The sequence below is a fragment of the Rousettus aegyptiacus genome, unplaced genomic scaffold (genome assembly GCF_014176215.1).
Source record: "Rousettus aegyptiacus isolate mRouAeg1 unplaced genomic scaffold, mRouAeg1.p scaffold_m13_p_4, whole genome shotgun sequence".
Taxonomy (NCBI): Eukaryota; Metazoa; Chordata; class Mammalia; order Chiroptera; family Pteropodidae; genus Rousettus; species Rousettus aegyptiacus.
This window is the reverse complement of record NW_023416307.1, coordinates 86,903,876-86,925,228: the sequence shown is the minus strand read 5'-3', so window position 1 is coordinate 86,925,228 and position 21,353 is coordinate 86,903,876. Positions and strand designations below refer to the sequence as shown.

The 21,353-nt window shown below is 33.8% G+C and overlaps 1 protein-coding gene across 1 annotated transcript; it reads left to right on the top strand.

The window, feature by feature from the left end:
- The first annotated feature begins 307 nt into the window (after positions 1-307).
- Positions 308-10,840, top strand: HSPA13 (heat shock protein family A (Hsp70) member 13). Its single transcript, XM_016152012.2, has 5 exons — positions 308-602; positions 2,064-2,404; positions 4,680-4,893; positions 6,561-6,728; positions 7,764-10,840. Exons 1-5 carry the CDS (start codon positions 578-580, stop codon positions 8,426-8,428), a joined length of 1,413 nt encoding a protein of 470 aa, XP_016007498.1. The 5' UTR covers positions 308-577; the 3' UTR covers positions 8,429-10,840.
- Positions 10,841-21,353: the final 10,513 nt, after the last annotated feature.

Sequence of the window (21,353 nt, the reverse complement as noted above, 5' to 3'; positions counted from 1 at the left end):
CTGGGGGGTGGGGGCCGCGTTTAGTAAAACCCCATCTAGAATTTAGATCCTAGGCGAAGGCGCACGCTTTATAAGGACGATAGAATTAAAGAACAAAAGTTAGAATCAGGGCCTGGTGAGGGACAAAACCACCCCAAAAGCAGTCACCTAACGGTCCTCTCCCCGCCCCCTACCCCAAGGCGAACTCAGGCAGACCGAAACTACACTTCCCAAAGTGCAAAGCGGGGAGGCGGTGCTAAAAAGCCAGAGTGTTTCGACCTCACGCGGGCTCGAGGCGCTTCTGGTTCGATTATAAACTCCTTTCGCTGTTCTTGGCTCTTTTCCACCTCAGCCTAATTGGCTCGGCAGTCCGTCCGTGGGAGGGCGGCTCAGTCGTCACTGGCAGCGGTTGAATTGAGGCTCTGAGCCTCGCGACCTCACGGTAAATAAAGTCCTTCGCTGGTCGAAGCTGTAGCTCCTCCGACTGCGTCAGAGCAAGCGGACTACATTTCCCAGTTGGCCGCGGGACCGCCGGGCTGGTTGGGGGCGGAGCCTTACGTCTGGTACAGTCATCCCAAGCTTCTTCGGCGGGACTGTGATGGCCGGAGAGATGACGATCTTAGGTCAGTGGACGTGCGGGGTCCCTGTCGGGGTTGTGGGCACAGGAATGGTTTGGGGAGGCTGGGATGGATAGGGGTGGTTGTCACACCTTTTGGATCCAGCTGGCACCGCAGGGAGGGCCCTGGGAAAGTGATTTAGAGGCGGTTTGGAGGTGTTCGGGGAGCCGGTTTGGGAGTCGCCTTTAGGATGGCCCAGGCTGAAGTAGGCCCACGTAGGGCCGGCGGCAACCTTCCGCGTACACCCCAGGGACACTGGGCCTCGGGAACAGTTCTTTCCCAAACAACACGTATTTCGAATCGTTGGTTGAATCGGGGCCTTTAAGAGGCTCCAGGAATGTGCATCTCCAGCACTCCTTTGTGGAAGAAGTGGGAGGAGTCCCAGCGGCGTCCTGAGATGTAGGTTCAAGGGATGCGGGATTTTGAGAGATAACAGGCCTCCAATGTATAGTCCGATGCTCTTTCCGCCAGTCCAGGTTAGTAATTCACCTCCCCGGACAAGGTGATGAAATGCTTTTGAAATTTTGCAAGAGGAAAATGGGGTTAGCACTCGATTTTATTTCTTTGAGTTATGTGTATGTGGATGAGTAAACAATTAGTAAAACAGACTCTTTTTGGGTTATAATGTAACATGGGTTGACACTGGTGTATAACATAGCCTCCTGAAACCAAACGACAATTTAATTGTAATATTTGCAGTGACATTTTCTTCGTCGCTTATGTTTACATCTTCATGACATTTGTTCATGTTTATTTTTCTCACCAATTAATATTTGTGGAACATCTGCTATTTGTTAGGAACCATTCTTGGTGCAGGGAATACGATGGCAAACAAAACCTGCCTTCAAGGAGCTTCCATTTCTCTTGTCAAGTTTACACACTTTTATACTTCTTTCCTAAATATTCTGCAAGAAGTATGTCCTTATGATATTTAAATACAGAAAAAGTTAACTATGTTCTGTTATGAAGTGACAGTTTAACATCTAAGCAACTTTCAAAAGCATTTTATCCAATTTATCCATTTCATCCTGTTGAAAGAAGAAAGGAGATAAAGGGATAAAGAATTTTAGCCTTACGGTAAGAGTTTTTGCTATGGGAATTTTAATAATGGAGTTTTTAAAATAATAACTAAAGCTAATTATAAAATCTAAGTATTAATTGATCAAAAAATTAGATTATATCTAGCTTTCACTGCAGATGAATGGCTTTTCTTGTCAACATCACAATTATTGAAATGTTTTTACTTTTTATTTATTCACCCATAGTGAAGTACACAAATATATGACTACAGGGATTTTTGTTTTTGTTATGTCATTTTAATTGCATTATGGTCAGTTTACATTGTGAAAAACTTGATGTTTAAGTGTGTATTTTTAGTCATGGTTTAAAGAGTAGTAGACATTACTATAGTAATTTAGCAAATTGTATGAGTTTGTTAATACATGTCTTAATTTGCCTATATTTCAGGATCAGCTGTTTTGACTCTCCTGTTGGCTGGCTATTTGGCACAACAGTATTTACCATTGCCTACTCCTAAAGTGATTGGCATTGACCTTGGCACCACCTACTGTTCCGTTGGGGTGTTTTTTCCTGGCACAGGAAAGGTAAAGGTCATTCCAGATGAAAATGGGCATAACAGTATACCCAGCATGGTGTCCTTTACTGACCATGATGTATATGTGGGCTATGAAAGCTTAGAGCTGGCAGATTCAAATCCTCAGAACACGATATATGATGCCAAAAGATTCATAGGCAAGATTTTTACCCCAGAAGAGTTGGAAGCTGAAATTGGCAGATATCCATTTAAGGTAAGTAATTAAGCTAAAATCTATTTTAATTTTAGTTCCGCATACTATTTCAGTTAATACTTTGACTTCAAATTATAAAACTTTTAATTTCAACTGAATCTGCATAGATGTTATCTCATATAACGGGCAATCCCAGGGCAGGTCCAGAGTGAGTTAATTCAGTGGCTCTACAGCGCTCTCAAGGACTTAAGATTTTTTCATATTCTTGCTTGTCCATTCTCAGAATGTTTGCCTCGGCCTTTCATTGTGGCAAGAAGGTTAATGAAGTCCCACGTATTCTAGATAGGTGGATAGGTGGATGGATGGATGGATAAATTCTCTGTATCTGAGTTTATACATAAAAGTAGATCAAACTAAAGCTTGTTGTTTTATGACTCATTTGAAACTCGCCAACATGTAATGAACAATTATTCATTAGGTTCACCACATTATATTTCGTGGTTGCTTGGACTATGCATATATTTAATTACCTAGTCCCTATATACCATCCCCCTCCTCCGGTTTTCCACTAACGTTGGAGTGTTAGCGAATATCCTTCTACATATATCTTTTTAGAATTCATTGATAATTTCCTAAATTTGAATTCTAGAAGTAGAATTGAGAGGTCAAGTATACATATTTTTAAGGCTTTTGATTTATATTGCCAAATTATACAACTAGTAGTATGTGCTCTTAACTACTAGTTTTTACAATGTCAATACATTCACTAGTTGTTATTTTAATCTCTGCCCATAGGTAAGTAAAAAAATGATATATTAATTTGCATTCCTATGATTTCTAGTGAGGACAGACAAATTGGTTTATTACCATTTTCACTTTCTTCGGTGATCTATTTCTTATCCTTTGTCCTATTTTCATGGGATTGTTTATCTTTTCTTTGATGACATATAACACATTTGTGATAGATTTTCAGTAGTTTTTCCTCTTTTCTGATGATATATAATTTTGTTTTTGAGCTGTCAAGACCATCAATTTTTGTGTAGTAAAATCATCTCAATATTTTTTAATGGTTTTGGACTCTTACCGTGCTTACCATGCTTCCCAACCTATCCATTTTTTTTTTTTTTCCTGACACGTTCATATGAGTATTTATGTTTAGAATTTTCTGGATTTTTTCTTTTAAACATTTAAATTTTTATTTCACGTAGGATTTTTCTTGTAAATTATGAAGTGGGATTCTAATTAAGTTTTAAAATAGATATAACTCCTGCTTATTGAATAATCCATCTATAAAAATTCTCAAGTTTTTTATCCATTTCAAAGAAGAAAAGAATTCTTCATGCATTTCTTAGGTTTTTTTTTTTTTAAGCTTCTTAGGATCCTTTAAAATCTTTCTCATGTAATGATAAAATCATAGGAAGCTAAACATTTTTCTCTAAATTACAGCTTTGATACATTATTTATTGATCCATGAGTTAATTTAAGTTTGTTTTTTTTCTCTTCAGTTTCTAAGTAATCTGATTTTTTTGTCGTTTCTGTTTCTTGTGGGTTCTGATGGTACTGGTGTCTGGACCTTATTTTAATAGTGTCTGTAGCTTGTTTTTATTTTCCCATGCAAGTGAAATACTTTTCGGAAGGTCAGGTTTTCTTGATTAAAACCTAATTATGCAGTCTAGAATGACTAGGGTAAAAGTTTCTTAGAACAGACTAATTCTCTTTACAATTGTTTATACGATCTTTTCTGTTGGTGAAACTAGGATAATATGTTTTAGAATTTGGTTTTTTAAATGGACAACTACATTAGCAGGAATAATGAGCTAATACATAATACATATTTTCGTGGAAACAAGAATGTAAATGGTATTTGATTCTTGGATCAGAACATGGTGAAGCACTAAAATTATTCTTGCTAATACGTGCCAGAACGTTTTTTCAGTTTTCTATTACTTTTGGAACAAAAATTTGAAGAAAAAGATCTTTAGTCACATACATGATTTAACAACTGTTATTTCTTATATTTTATCAGTCGTTTTTTTTCTTTAATTTAACAAATATATTTTGAGAATTATATACATTCCAGTTACATGGTGGTAATGAATGCTACTCTCCTGTTATTGAAAACTATGGTGTGGATTCATTTTATAGATTTTATAGTATAACTTTAGTAACATCTAATCTTAATAAAGGTAATTGATAGATTTCAAATGAATTTTATGACTCTGTAAAGATAGAGGTAAGTTTTGATTAAATAAGTCCAGTGTGTGTGTATGTGTGTGTATGTGTGTGTGAATACACACACACTTTTACTTTTTTTTTTTGCAAATCCTGTCCACAGGTTTTAAACAAAAATGGAATGGTTGAGTTTTCTGTGACAAGTAATGAGACCATCACCGTTTCCCCAGAATATGTTGGCTCTAGACTATTACTGAAATTAAAGGAAATGGCAGAGGAATATCTTGGAATGCCAGTTGCCAATGCTGTTATTTCTGTACCAGCAGAATTTGATCTAAAACAGAGAAATTCTACAATTGAAGCTGCTAACCTTGCAGGTAATATCACCCTTGCCTGAGTTACATTTTTCTTAAAATTTTCTTAGGTAGAAAATCTTCTATAGTAAGATGTATCGCTTTGCAAATCACCTAACTAGGCATATAAACAAACTACATGTTAAGTAAATTAGATGAATCTTTATATAAGTTTGCAAACAATAATTAAGAAAGCCCTATAGCACATTGTAAAATGTGTATGTTAATACAATAACCAGTCAGTCACATGACGTACTTAGAAAAAACGTGTTAGCAATGAGGAGTTTTTTCTTCTAAACTTTTCTAATGTTAAGATGAATATAATGTTTTTAAAAAATCTGAGGTAGGAGAGAATTCATTCAACACCATTCAACAAATACTGAGTGCTTTGGTAAACAAAACAGATAAATCCCTATTCTCAAGGAACTTATGTTCTAGTAGAGGGAAACAGAAACTCAACGTTAAAAATAAGTATATTGTGATGTTTCTCATGTTTCTTACCTTTAGTATTACTGACATTTGGGGCCAGATAATTCTTTGTTGTAGGAGACTATCCTGTATACTATGGGATATTTTGTAGCATCCCTAGCCTCTACTTATCAGATGCTAGCAGAACCCACCCCCTGAAGTGGGACCATCTTATGTCTCTAGACATTGCCAAATTTCCCTGGAGGTGCAAAATAGCCTGTGGTTGAGAATCTCAATATAGTGTATATCAGAAAGTAACATGCTGTGGGGAAAAAGAGGATAAGGGGACAGGATTGCTGAGTGGTCAGAGAATAAGGGGTCTGTCTTTTAAGTCTTAAAGAGAGTAGCTAAGTAGGCTTCAATGAGGAAGTGACATTTAAACAGGTTTAAAAGAAGCAGTGTAAATAGCTAAGAAGAAATATAGGGTAATTATGTCACTGGAAGGAGTATGGCCAGTTTAGCAGCCACCAAATGGAAATTTGCTCTTACAGAAGAAGATAGGAGGTTTGCTAGTGTGGCCAGAGCAGAGTGAGTAATGAAGTCAGAGAACTAAAGGGAACGGTATGATCTTTGAATAAATTCTCCTGAATTTGAGTACTTTTTATGGCTCCCGATAACAGAAAGCCAGGTTACTTTCCATACTACTTGTGTGGCAGTTGAAAGCAGGAATTTTGCTTAAGGAAATCTGATCTTTTGACTGCACATATACAACAAATCAAAATCAGATTTGCTATATATTTCAGATTTGCATTTGAGGGTCTTGTATTTTAAATACTTTTTAAGAGTATCATTGTAATTATTTGAATATTTCATCTAGATTGTTTTTTCATCTTATCAAAAAGTCATTTTTAAAAGAGCACAAAAGCTTATCTCATTTCCACAGCAGTTTATTATGTAGTGATTAAAATTTTATTGCTCATATATTCCCAAGTAAATATGAAACTTAGAGGCTCAGAGATTTTTTTTTTAAATTAACTATTAAGAATAAAATATTTCACTGAATGTATCTGGACCTTTCTTTTTTTACATCATGATCCTTTAGAATACCCATGTAGAATAACCGATGTTTATCCTTCCTGTTTCATTTTTGGGTTGTGGCTCTTTCTCATTATTACTCAGTGGAGTTCATATCATAGAAGATACTAACTAACATGATGTGAAGTTGAGTGGTAAAGAATTTGTGTTCTCTCATGAATTGTTTTTCCCTCAAACCAATCATACAGGACTGAAGATCTTACGGGTAATAAATGAACCCACAGCAGCAGCTATGGCCTATGGTCTCCACAAGGTTGATGTCTTTCATGTCTTGGTGATAGATTTAGGTGGAGGAACTCTAGATGTGTCCTTGCTGAATAAACAAGGAGGAATGTTTCTAACTCGGGCAATGTCTGGTAAGAAAAATATATAGAGAATTAAAGAGGGTTCTAGCATATTAACATACCTAATGTGTGAAGTATTCATTTTTAAATTTTTTTCAGTATTCTTTGACTCGATGTTGGTAATCTTCTGTATATGTAATTTTATGCCGCCGTTTGTGTGTTTACAGCAAAAAGTTAAGGCTAAAAAAAAATGACAGGGTATCCTATAAGCCAAATAAATACACTGCCATTGGTAGCTCACTAAACCAATACTTTTTAGACCATAGTAAAGGGAACAGAAGGAAAGAAATTCTTTTAAAATAGAGGGCGATCATTTTATTTCATTTGATAATCAGTTCCACAGAAAATAGATAGCTTTAGAAAATCTACAATAGTATTCTCTAGGAATACTAAATCTTTTAAAAGGTTTTTTTTAATTCAGTTGAAGAAATTAATAAGCCTATTTGAAAAGTGGAGCTGTAAGTTATAGTTGGTTTAACTTCTGCATTTGTCCTCATCCTAACTGCACTCTTTAGAACAAATTTCAGTGTCAGTGCTGGATATTTAAATTACATTAATCTTTTCCTTTTAAATCTTTTTTGTTTTGTTTTGTTCTGGTTTGGTTTTTTAGCTCTTTATCATTCAAGTAAAAGATTAGGATAAAATGCCTAACTGGTACTTTTTAATTATAAGAAGGACTTCTGTTGAATAATGACATTTAATGTTTGTAAATTGCTACTTAAAAGCCAATCTGTATTCTCAATCTCTGTTTTCTGAAAAAAAAATTTGATGTCATTAAGAGATACTTTGTTTTACAGCATTTAAAAAATTTAACCTGAGGTGCACTGTTTTTTGATAGTACACGTTAAAGTTAAAATCAGTTTAACCTAGTTATTTTTGATCAGTCTTTGCATGAGTAAAATTTTAATAATACATTAAATAAGGGATTTGGTATTCTCAGAATATCATTTGTATACATACATACATACATATATACATACAACAGATAAACATTTATATACACATATATATGGATAACTATAATACAAACTTTTTTTTTTAACTTAGGAAACAATAAACTCGGGGGACAGGACTTCAATCAGAGATTGCTTCAGTATGTATATAAACAGATCTATCAAACATATGGCTTCGTACCCTCTAAGAAAGAGGAAATCCATAGGTTAAGACAAGCTGTGGAAATGGTCAAATTAAATCTGACTCTTCATCAGTCTGCTCATATGTCAGTATTACTAACGGTGGAAGAAGAGGACAAGAAGGAACCTCAGAGTAGTGACACCGAACTGCCAAAGGACAGACTGTCCCCAGCAGATGGCTACCATGTGAACAGCAAGTTTGGACCTGACTTTTCTGAAAAGAAAAGAGAAAGTCAGGTTTTATTTGAAACCGAAGTATCACGAAAGCTCTTTGACACCCTTAATGAAGATCTCTTCCAGAAAATACTGGTACCCATTCAGCAAGTATTAAAAGATGGCCACCTGGAAAAGACTGAGATTGACGAGGTGGTTCTGGTTGGGGGCTCTACTCGTATTCCTCGCATCCGCCAAGTCATTCAGGAGTTCTTTGGAAAGGATCCCAACACATCTGTAGACCCTGACCTGGCGGTAGTGACAGGAGTGGCTATCCAAGCAGGGATTGACGGGGGCTCTTGGCCTCTTCAAGTCAGCGCTTTAGAAATTCCCAATAAGCATTTACAAAAGACCAACTTCAACTGAGTTATGGAGGAATGATTATTATTTATGATCTTGTCTGATGATATATACCTATTTATCAGACTGCCTCCCCCGAGAAAAAGTTTCTAAAATATCTTATAAATTTACCTAAAAGGCAACATTTAGATCCACAAAAATTTTGCATAACATTTTATGTTAGGCGTGAATGTGACCAGATCCTATTTGGTTTGAAGAGCTCCCATTCCAACAGATACTTCTAAAATGATGGAATTGAGGTAAAATTCTTATAGGAGCATGGGTGGCTATATTTTCTGGATTCTAGAAGTAAATGACCATATGCACTTAAAATTATATTCTGTAAACATTACCTAGTGTCAATTACAGGATTCCCAGTTCTTACTAAATTATATTAGCAGGAACTGGTAATTAATTTACTTGGTTATCACATGTAACTTAATTTGAACTATACTTGAAGGACAGTGTTGATGTCAGGTATTTACATTGGCTGGGAGAAAGCAGTATTTGCAATATAAGCTGCGTATATAATATTCAGTAACTGCCATATTATGTAACAATTACTTTCACAAATTCAATATTCAATTTGTGTCCTCTTCACGTAATCTGCATTCTCTAGGTTTTTAAGATATATATATTGGATCAATTTTTCTTTAAAAATAGCTATAGACTTATATGTTTCAATACCAGATAGTGGAAATACCCAGTTTATATTATAGTTCCTTCATCTGTTCATCATTCCCTGCTTGGATTTTCATGAGATTCTCCCTGGTTAGAAAATAGAGAATTTTTAATTGAATTTTTTTAAATGTGTTAATGTCACAAGTTATTACAATCATTTCTGTTATCCAGGACCTTTTAGACATTGGTAAACAGCAGTAATTAACTACAGTATTTATGTTTTTGTTTTTTTCTCTGTTTATTTTCAATAAACCCTGGAGAATGTAGCTTGTAGTTGATTTAGTTTTACTGAGATTTTTTTTTCCTCATATATTTTTGAGGAAAATGTGCTCATTTGTAAAAACCTTTCTATAATCTCCTATCACTTTAAAATAGTCACACTTGAACTATTTTTAGCCTTAAGGTTAGTGTGTGAAGAGAGCAAAAAATCGTGGATATTGAAAGTAATGTGGAAATCTGGTATAGAAGGCAATGTGGAAAAATTTCCACCAATCAGCATTTGTAGCAGTTTTGTTTTTGTTTTCTTTTAGAAAAGCTAAAGGGACCAAGAAAGAAAATATAACAGTTCTATTTCTGTGATGCCCATATTAGATGAAGATTTTTTTCTTAATAGTGGCATGCTTTATGTTAATATTCAGGAATTATACTCTGGTCAATAGTTAAATTAAGTCTACTTTAAACATTGTTGCATTTGAAAGGATCTCAAATTTTCAATCACTGGAAAAGAGAACTAAGAATACTCATTTCAGCAACATCAAAACAGTTAAGCTCAGTGAAAGGCTGAATGTTATTGTGTTTTACAGATCTAAAAAAAAAATTCTTATCAATGAAACTGCTGTTGAAATACAATTTCAAATGCTTTTGTGTACAGAAAATATCTGTAGTAGGTAGAAAATGCAAAATGTTTGTTGACGTATTTTATTTTGAAACTAACAGAGAAATGCCAAAGATGAATCCTTCACTGCATTATGAAGATATTCAAGTGTTTTGGACTTTATATAAATCTTTAATAGAATTCAGAATTGAAAAAAAATCTTTTTACAAAAGTCTTTAAGAGAAAAGTATTCAATTTATCAAAATCTCCACGTGTAATGTCAGCTTTAACCTAAAGCATTTTAAGATTTTTTTTAAAAAAACTTGAATTTCTCCAGAATTTGACATAATGACAATCTATTAACAGTCTTTAGAAGAAACAATTTACAAACTAGAGCAGCTAATCTCATACTTTAAAATTGGAATTTAATAATTTGTGTCTGAGAGATAATGGCAGTGTTGGAATTTGGGGGCAATAGTTTAGCATATTCTCTAGTATAGTTACACCTTTAAAAATGAAGTAGTGCCTATCTTCAATCATTTTAGAAGGCTATATGTAAATAGACTTGACATCAATATAGTTTATTTAAGTGCTAAAAATGCATCCTGAAAGGGATCATTTATGCATAAAAATCTGAAGACATTTTTCATAAAACAAACAGTATATTTTGGTTGTACATCTAGCTAGTGTATTTTGAAGTACATAACTTTAAAATACTAACTGTCTTATATGTTTAGAATATGTGAATGAGTAATTTATTTTGTATCAGGAGTGTTTTGGTACTGTTTTCACTCAAACCACTGATGTATCTACAGATACTACTGTGTATAACATACTGAAGATTATAGTTATTGTGTATAACAGATTGTGCCTCTTAAATTTGTGTGTATACAGGTCGTTCCCATTTTAATGTAAATAAATACGACTTTGCAGTTTGTTTTAAACTCCGTACTTTATCTTCCATTCATGGCTGGGGTACATTTTTGAGGTATATAGTAAAAAAGGAAAGTGGAGATAGAGCTGATCTGATGCCCATGACACATGACCCTCGATAGCTATTGCCTAGTTCCCTGCATCCTGACTGTCTCTAAAATAGCTTATTTTTCCACTTATTTCCCTAATTTAGAAGAGACAGTTCCTATATCATACAAGCATTATCTCTAGAATTCCCTATAGCAGTTTATGGCTTCTGACTAATGGAGCCATCTAAACTAATCTAGGTAGTTAATAAATGAACCTGCATAACAGACAAATATCCTTTGATTGATGGTTAGGTTCTGACAAAGTTTGTATCATTTTTGGACAAAAAACTTTCATTGGAGAAATTCATTCAATTAATGTCTTTTCAAATGAGCCCTTAAAGACAGTAGACTTTCCTATGTTAATTCTTGTAATTCCTTTGTAATTATTTTAACTACCGTTGCTGAGAGACTCGAATTTACAAGGAAATAACAGTGATACATGTTTATTTCATAAGCAAATATACAGTGCCCCATTAAGGTAGGCAGCCTATAATGTGGCTTCCAGTGATTCCAGCCTCCTGGTAGTCACACCTTTGTGTCTTTTTCCTCTTCCCTTGAATTCGGGCAAGATTGATGACTTGCTGCTAATGAACAGAATAGAGCAGAAATGCTTAGGATGTCCCTTCTAAAACTGGGTTATAATAGTGAGTGGTTTCTGTCTTGGATGCCCATGTTTCTTGCTGTAAAGAAGACCAGGCTATTTTGGTGGGTACGGATGGATAGAGAAAGGTGTTGGAAGATGAGAGGCATATATAAGTGAACAGGCACCCTAGGTGACAACACCCTCCAGTTACGTGAGAGCCTTAAAAGAACCCTCTCCCTAATCAAGGCTTCAGATGATGCAGCCACAGTTTAAATCTGAATATAACTTCATGAGAGACCTTAAACCAGAATCACCTGGCTAAGTGGCTTCCAGATTCTTAATTCATGGAAACAGATAATACATTTTTGTTTCAAGCTTTCAAATTTTTTTTTACCAATTTGTTATTCACAAGAGTGGTTACTGTGTACCAAGACTGTTCTAAATACATTAGTAATACCAATTAAATTTTGTTCTAACATTTATGAGTAGGTACTATTATCCCCATTTTCAAGTAGAGAAATTAGAGCACAGATATGTTAGGTGATTTCCCCAGGATTATACAGCTAATAGCAGAGTCATTCAAATCCAGTCCATGCTTAACCCAATACTATACTCCTTTACCCAATAAAACCCCATAGTACCTTTTCTGTTCAGTACCAAACTTCTGGATAGTACCCATGAAAGACCTCTTGTTTACCAGGAAATGATAAATTTCCAGATTTAGATAGTGCTAGTCCTTTCCATTTCCGACAACCAAATTTGAATTTACAGAATTTTAAATACAAAATGGAGATAATAGTACTTTGGGTGTTTGTGAGTGCCTCACGTATAGAAAGTACTAAATGTTGTGAATGGATGGATATGGTAGAAAGATAACAAAATGAACAAAGAAGTTCAGTAACTTGCCAATTTTTTGTGGGATTATAAGAAAATGCCACAACAATATACGTCATTATCTTCCCTAATATTCTCACAACACTGATTGTGTAGGGGTCTAAATTTTCTGCAAGTTCTTGAGAATTCTAATGAAATATGAAAGAGAATAAATTTGCCTTGGTAAACCATTTATTTACTTTTAGAAAGAATATTTGCCTCACATTGGATGTCAAAGCAGGAACAAATGCAGTTTCTTTCACCCTTCATTGAATTAACATTATTTGGCTTATCTAAAATACCTCCTAAAATATTTCAAATGAAAAAGTAGCTGCAACTTTAACTATGTATTTATATATTAAAGCACATAAACACATATCCTGTCAAGAGTTCTTCTATTCATATTGTCGAACACAGTTTATATAGTATTAGTAACTAGAATTTGGATCTCAATTATTAGTTGTAATGACAACTCTTTATTTGTCTCCAAGTCGCTTAACTAAGATAATTTTGTCATGGTTAAAAAAGACTTCATGATGAAAAGTAGTAGTGGCAGACCCTGCTAAATGCCCTTGAAATATATTTTCTACTCAATCTTCCAGAACCCGGTTTTTTGGAGCAGCAACATTTATCCACTGCTTTAAAATTCTTTCACAGCTAGGGATGGCTATGTGACATAATTCTGAACTCTGAGAAGTAAGCAAAAAATACAAGGTAGACACCACAGACTTTTGTTTTTGTTTTAGTTTTTTAAGTTCACACATTTGGATTATACCAACATCTAGTTCCTCACCATTCTTTTCTTCTTGGAATGCAGATGGGATGCTGGAGATAAAGCAATGAGTTCGCAACTACCAACCCACATATATGATATGGATTGTTGAGCAAAAGATAGAAGCGGCCCAGTGCTGCTATGGAACCACCGTGGCAACTTTGTCCTCTCTACCCCAGGGCTTCTTTATACCTGAGAAAAATAGGCCTCTCGGTTGTTTACTTTTTTTTTTTTTTTCTATTCCTTGTGCTTTTAAACTTCCATATCTAACTTTGTGGCTATACGTTGGGTCGAATTGTCATTTGTTAGTCATCTGCTTCTGGACAAGATGGAGTAAAAAGGAACTGATTCAACTAAAAAATCGGGCAAAATATATGAAACAACTTTTCAAGACTCTATGCATCATAGCCAAATTAATTCTTGTCCATTACCTCTGTAAAATCATGGATATGGAAGTACAGGGAAGGTGGAGGCTGTTTGGTAACACCTGGAAATTGTTGCACAAATGCCCAGAACAGAGAACCAGAGGAAATTAGTGGTGAGTGAAGTTATATTACTATGTATGCCTCCTAAGTCCGGGTGCACTCCAGTGTCACACATTCCAAATCATCATTTTAGTCTTACTCTCTGATCACACTACACGTTCCATGTACGTTAGAGTAATAAACCGATAATCATTCACAAGTGTATTAATGATAAGCTGAATTTTATAAATATGAAATCAAAAATTGATCCTATATCACTCTCCTTAGCATGCACAAAAAATGCATGTATCACTTCTAAATGTTTTGAAGCGAATATTTCCAATTTTTTTGCACATAATTTTCAACTTATGATCAATTTTTACATTTACTCATATGCCTATTCATTTTAATTTGCTCTTTGTACTTCACTCATGAGATAAAAGATTTTTGTCTTTAAACAACTGTGATACCAACATGTGCTCAGACTGATTGGTCTGTAGACAATAAATGAGCAAACCTAGTTTCCTAGTCAGCAATCATCAATAAGGGAAGCCAGGCAACTTTAATATGGTTCATACCCATTACACTGGCCTCATTAACCCAGCAGCATCCCAGCCACATGTACTACCAAGACTGTCTTCCTTTATTCTTTAAGAAGATTTAGAGAACTGTGGCTCACAGTACAGCCAGATGGTCCACTTGCTTAGAAAATGACACCTAGAAAAGTGGGAACCAGGAGAATAGAAAGAAAAGGAGAACTTCTCTGATTCCTGCCTTCTCGATTTTGCTCAGTTTCACTGAAATCATGCTGTGCACTGCTGGGGACCATATCTTATTATGATTTCAGTTATCCCCAAGTTGTTGTGTATAGAACACATTCATAATTATTGGCTCAGTTTTGTTTAATAGTATATCCCATGATGTGATTTTGTTTGTAAATATGAAACAATTAGAAGGAGCTATGACTGTTGGTATTTAAATGATAGCTAACATGTTTTTGAATGTTTTCTATATGCCAATTACTATCCTAATTGTTGTGTTGCCTGATTTAATTTTCAAAAAATACTTAAAAGATAGATAGAATTATTACTCCAAAATAAGTCCAGAGAAGTAAGATCATTTACCCAAGTTTATACAATTAGAAAGTGATGGAGTTGAGATTTAACATAGGCACCCTGTCTTGAGACCCTGAATTTGTTTAACTAGTACAGTTTTCCTATCTAATATTCTTGATTATTTTTCCTAAAAGAAAAGCCCTCTAAGTAAGTTAGTACTATTTATTATTTGTATGTGTGTTAAAATGTAGCAATATATCTTCTTAACACTAAATTTGCTATCAAAGCTATGTTTAAAAGTATATTAAATTGCCATTATTCATCCATTTTGGCCTATAAAAATGGCTATTTCATATCATTCGAACTAATACCAGATTTGAAGAAGCATCTCCTCCCTCAAGCTCTGATTCCATTTACTATGCCTGCAAAGATTTTGGTTTAAAGTCCTTCTCCCCATTCTTGAACCATAGGCTCTGTAAATGGCTCCTCTGGGAATGGGGCATCTTGGTAGAGAACTGGCAAGAGCATCATCAGCTTTGCAGTCACGTGGACCTGGATTCTACCTTTTCTTGGCTAAGATTCTCTTGGTATCTTATTTTGTTTTATTTTGTTTTCTTATAGTCTTTAGTGAGGATAAAAGCAATAAATGATTCCAATGCCTAACATATTACCTGATATATAGTGGGCTTTCAATAATGAATAATATTCTCATCCTAAAAGAACTCATCTTAATGTTGTTCTGGATTTTTCTTCTATCAGCAAATATTTCTTCATATCAAAATACCAATCATTATTTTCATAATCTATTTCAAAGTTACAATCTTTAAACAAAATAATCATTTAATAAATTTTTAAATTTCAAATGTAATTCAAATGTATTTGTGTACCTTGTTCTTTGCTTCTAATGATTAAATGAGCTTGATGTACATAGTTGAGATGAGACTTTCTAGTAGCGTAGATTAGTTTTTCCTGTTTTTAAACTTTTGTATAAATACAATCATGAAATTATATGATAATTTTCTTTTGTGGCTGACTTCTTTCACTCAACACTATGTTTGTGAGATGTATCCATGTTGTTGACTGTAGCTGTTGTTCATTAATTCTCATAGCTATATAGAGTTTCATTGTGCGAATATACCACAATTTATCCAGATGACTGTTGATTTCCTATTAGACTTTTAAATTATGCAGTGTCTCTGATTGATTTACTATAGGTGTAAAGAGGCTGAAGTAATCTTTTATCTGATATTGATGAAATATCCCCATTTTACAGATAATAAACTGAAAGTTTCAAAGAAGTCTTGTCTATGCCTACACAGAAGGTAAGTGGTTGAGGAGAGTCAAGGAGAAGCTAATGGTCTTTCCAATATATCGACATGCCTGATCTAACTACATTTTATTACACCTATATTCATTTATGAGAGGAATGACTATGTCTCTTTTCTCCACTAAATTTTTTGCCTGCCAGAATTCCTGATTTTACTGAAATCTGTTTTGAAGTAAATTCATGAATACAAGTATATGTTTAAATATATGAGAGATTATAGTATTTTAAGATATTTTGAGAAGATAATACACTATAAAAGATATTTTATAAATGCTCTGCTTAAATAACTCAAATTTAACTGAATAAGTCATCTCTGACTATAGAGGCATATTCTTGAGCCAGTTTGCATACTCATTAATGATCAAGTTCCTTTGAAATCAGAGATGGAAAAATCAAAGAACTTGATAAAAAAAATATTTAACTAAATTATTCTTTTTGTTTAAAAACAATATTTCTAAACTTCAAAAGAGTCAAAATCCCACATTAAACTTCCAACTAAACAAAAACCTCAGTAATTTTCTCTTCCAAAAAAACCCCAAGTGTTTCAGTCTGATTTCTTCACTTGAATTTTATTTGCACTTACTATTATAAACAAAACTGACAAAACAATTATTGCCACTTTTTCAAATATATTAATGCACTTAGGAAGAATGCTTTACAGTAAGAGCGTTTAATAAGATCCAATTACATAGTGATTTTTCATAATATAATTAAAGTGATCTTGCTTCAAAAAATAAATTTATATGTTTGGAAAGAAAATATTAAAAAGGAGGAAGGGGAGGAGGAAGGGGAGGAGGAGGAGGAAGAGGAGAATGTTGTTCATCTGAAGGGAGTTAAGAACAACTACTGGCAAAACAGAATTTTCCTGTGGAATAAGTTTGCCACAAATGTTGTGAAGTTTAAAAGTTGATATGTCAATCCCATTAATAATAATTTTGCTTCCCGATCTCTCCACAGTTCTAAATTGACAAATTGATAATGTTGATTTGCCTACTCTGGTCCTTCCCGCAATTATAATTGGTAATGAAATGATCATAAACAATTCAAACTGTACTTTTGTAAGAGAACAGGACCTTTGCACTGACAGCAAGTACTTTAGGTGTTGGGTCAGTTAAGATCTAATTTTGCCAGCTCGAATAACCTTGCCTGGCATGAAAGGTACAATGTAACTACTAAAATTGGTCTTTATGTAGACACTCCTTACTCACTTGAAAGTCTCAAACTAATATGTGTTTTTCCCCTATTCTTGAGCAATTTAGCTACCCTCTAACTGCAACACACCAGCAGCCCCAGGAAGATCAGGTCACCCCTGAGCAATTCCTGGACTAGCCAGTAAGGATTTAGGCAAAGGAGACGCTGAGAATGGGACAGTTTTACTGGGACTTTCAAAATGAAGCTTCTCTGCCCACCTTCCATCTTCTCCAAAATACAAACAAGCAAACAAACAAAGGGGTTTACAAACATTTGCCAGGCAGACTTAAAAAATGTCCTTTATGTATTGAAACACACTACATTACACCTACTAAGATAGCCATAGATAATGTCTGAGGATCTTGGATTTCAAGCCAAAATAATCAGCATGTATTAAACATCCCAGTGATTGAACATGCTCCTTTGGCCATGAGAACTACAGCAATCTTGTCTAAGTGCTGATTCATCTCCTGAGGTTAATAGGAACATTAGGCAAAGAGAACATTAGTTTGCCCTAATAAAAGATCTTAAATCTTAAGTCTGACAAACTACATCAGAAAAACCAGGAATCTGTTGAATTAATTGGGGTAATCGAAATCCACAATGATTTCATTTATTCCAAAAATATTTCTGTCCTTGATGTCCCTGTAGGGAACTTGGTTTAGAAGGTTAGAAAAACAGATATTTGGGGCTATAAAAGACAGGTCTCTAAAATAGGAAAAGTAGGACATTGTTGTTATTCTTATTTTTTAACCTTTAACTGATTAAGGAAATAATGTTTTCATTAAAAATTTTGACAAATGTGGGAAAAGATATTGAAGAAAATAAAAATTTCCAAAATCCTATCACCTGGGAAGAATTATCATTTATGTTTTATAACATTTATTCTTCTAGTATTTTTGCTAACATGTATATCTGTTTGCTTTTTTAAAATGCAAAATGATATACTATTAATGGCTTTTATTAACTGAATTACCTCTCATGCATTTACTTATCTCAATAGGCTTCAAAAACATGATGTCATTGACTATATAAATATTCTTTCCTACAGTTTTATTTTAGGTAACTATTATCATTTTGTCTTATTATTGAACTTCACTTAATAGAGGAAGTAAAACCAAATATACATTCTACTGCTAAATATCCAAAAGAAATGAAATTAATATCTCGAAGAAAAATCTTTGTTCCTATATTTACTGCAGCATTATTTACAATAGCCAAGATATGGAAACAATCTAAGTGTACACGAATGAATGGTTAAAAAAAGTGTACATGAAGGAACAGTTAATTACATTATATATATGCACACACACATACATATTATATATGTATATATATGCACAAAGGAATACTATTTGACCATAAAAAGGAAGTAAATCCTGCCATTTGCACCAACATGAATGAACCTGGAGGATATTATGCTATGTGAAATAAGCCAGACAGAGAAAGACAAATACTGTATGATCTCACTTATATGTGGAATTTAAAAACCTCAAACTCATAATACCAGAGAGTAAGCGGTGGTTACCAGGAGCTAGGGAATATGGGGAGATGTTGATCAAAGGGTACAAACTTTCAGTTATAAGACGAATAACTGGTAACTGTATTTAACGATACTGTAATGTATACTTGAAGTTGGTAAGAAAGTAGATCTTAAGTGTTCCTACAACAGCCAAAGGTGGGGGAAAAACCCTGCTGGTTATGTGATTAAAATAGATGTGTTAATTAACTTGATTGTGGTAATGATTTTGCAATATATGTGTATATCAAACATCATGTTATATACATACTACTTTTATTTTTTAATTATACCTCAATAAAACTGAAAATTATATTAAAGTCACATTTCACAAAGAGTATGAACAATTTAAAAATACAGTTTTTATTTATAGAGGAAAAACTTATTCTGTGCATACTAACCATATGTCTTTATTATTTTTTATATTAAATTCAAACAAGAGACTCATCTTATATTCAGCACTTTATAGTATACTTTGGCATAACAATGAATACATTCAGGTAAAAGGGAAAGTGTAACTTATGAAATATATATGTTACCCTCTCTTCCTCAGGAGTCTGGAAAGTGATATCTTGTTATGTTAAACCAAGATCATCTTGGTATCAACCCTGATAATTAATAAATTTCACTGTCTTTTTATTGGACCATTGTGATGGAGGCCTTCTAGATATTATCCAGGGTGCCTCGAAACAACAAAAAAATTATTCTTTAAACTTTAATTACAATAAACAATACCCTTCCCTCCAAAAATAATTCTCATGCAAATAAACAAAAGTAATGAAAAACAACATTTGTAGATATGATTTTCTGAAAAGAGTTCTAAATGTTACCAATATAAAACTTCTCGTCTAGTGATAAAAAAATCTTCGTAATAAATTTTTAGAGATAACAGGACTTCCTATCTCCCATCAAGTTATTTAAAAAATTTTCTAAAACCCTACAAAGGAACTAGCTGAATGTAAACTCATTGCAATTTTAGTTGAGTTGAGGATGATTATTATCCATTCATTCTTCAAATACTGAGTATTTACTATGCCAGTCAGTGCTTTAGCTGCTGGAGATTCAGCATTGAGCAAAATAGATAAAAATTCTTGCCCTTATGGAGCATACATGCTGGTAGAGAGAGACTGAAAGAGCCATATAACACATGTAGAATGTTAGATGATGATAAAGGTTTGGAAGACAGGAAATAAGTGAGATTAGTGGTGGTAGTGTAATTTTAAGTAGGGCGATTAGGAAAGAGTTGTTTGGATGGGATGAGGGAACAAGCCATGCGGATATCTGCAGAAGAGCTTTCCAGGCAAAGGGAACTAACTGCACAAGACCTGAAACAGGATCTTGTCTAAAGTATTGGAGGAACAACAGGATATAGAAGAATATGCAGAAGAATATGGTACCTGGACAGTGAGGTGAAGTGTTTGCAAGAGAGGGAATGATTACTAGTGTCAAATGATAGATCTGGTAAAGTAAGGACTGAAAGGGGGCGACTAGTGATCTTGTCAAGGGCAGGTTCCACAGAGGGGTTAGATTTAAAGTCTATTAGAAGATGGTCCAAATAAGAATGAAAGAAGTAGTACAGGCAACTATTAGACGAATTATGCTGTAAAAGTGAACAGAGAAATGGGGCTACAGAGGGGTGAGTAGGGTTATTTGGAAAAATTTACTTCCTCCACATCAAGATATTTTGCAACAGTGTTTGTCACAACTTGCATCAAATTACATCAAAGTAAATTTTAAAACAAATGTGTGTGTTTGTGTACAAACACATTTTATTGTTTATAATATAAGAATATATATTAATAACAAAACATTAGAAAATATAGAAAACAATTTTATATTAGTCATTACATGGCAAAAGGCTGAACAAATTGAATATTGGTAACTGTGGATTGTAAAGGTAGACTAGTCTTTCATGAAATTTGTATGAAAAAAGAAGGCAAGACCTAGAGAAGATTTAAATTTTAAATACTAGTTGGGAGATGTAGAAAATATTTTAGCATATTTATAAGCTGAAAGGAGCAAGGTGTTTGGAGTGCTGAAAGTAAGAATTAGAAGAGGTGGTTAGTGAAGCAAGATCTGAGAGAAAACATGAAAGGATATGATCAAAAATAAAGCTTAAAGTTGAGGTTTTATTTGCAGGAGGGATATCTTTTTCTCAGAGTTATGAGCAAAAAAAGAGGAAGTTTTATGAAGATTTAGATAACTTTATAAGTGGACTGAAGAAGATACAGAAATTTCAGTCACTTTTAACATCTCCCCTGTTAATTCATTGCACTGGGAGGCAGAAGTAACTCAGATTAGTAAAATATGTAGTTAACTGAAATATTATACTCTGTCAATAGTCTAATTCTTCTCCCTTCCAAATTATAGTTAATTATAGGGAACAGAATAGACTAATTTATTCTCCTCTCATTCCCATCCACAGAAATGTTAATGATGAGTAAATGGAACAGAAGGTATAAGCAATAAAAATGTAGTCAATTTAAAAAATGCACAGACTTTAAATAATTATGAAATGACTATATTAAGACATTTTTCTCAATGTAAAATCTTCACGAAGATATAACCTTAGGTTGCATATTTTACACCACACGGGTAGAGGAGAAATCATTGTGCCTTTTAAAAACAGGTGGTCATATTTCATTTTTATA

Bases quoted from the DNA above. Each gene is read 5' to 3' on its own strand.
- HSPA13 (XM_016152012.2), top strand. From the start codon at position 578: ATGGCCGGAGAGATGACGATCTTAG. The intron at 603-2,063 runs GTCAGTGGACGT...CCTATATTTCAG, and splicing joins CGGAGAGATGACGATCTTAG to GATCAGCTGTTTTGACTCTC. The intron at 4,894-6,560 runs GTAATATCACCC...CCAATCATACAG, and splicing joins TGAAGCTGCTAACCTTGCAG to GACTGAAGATCTTACGGGTA.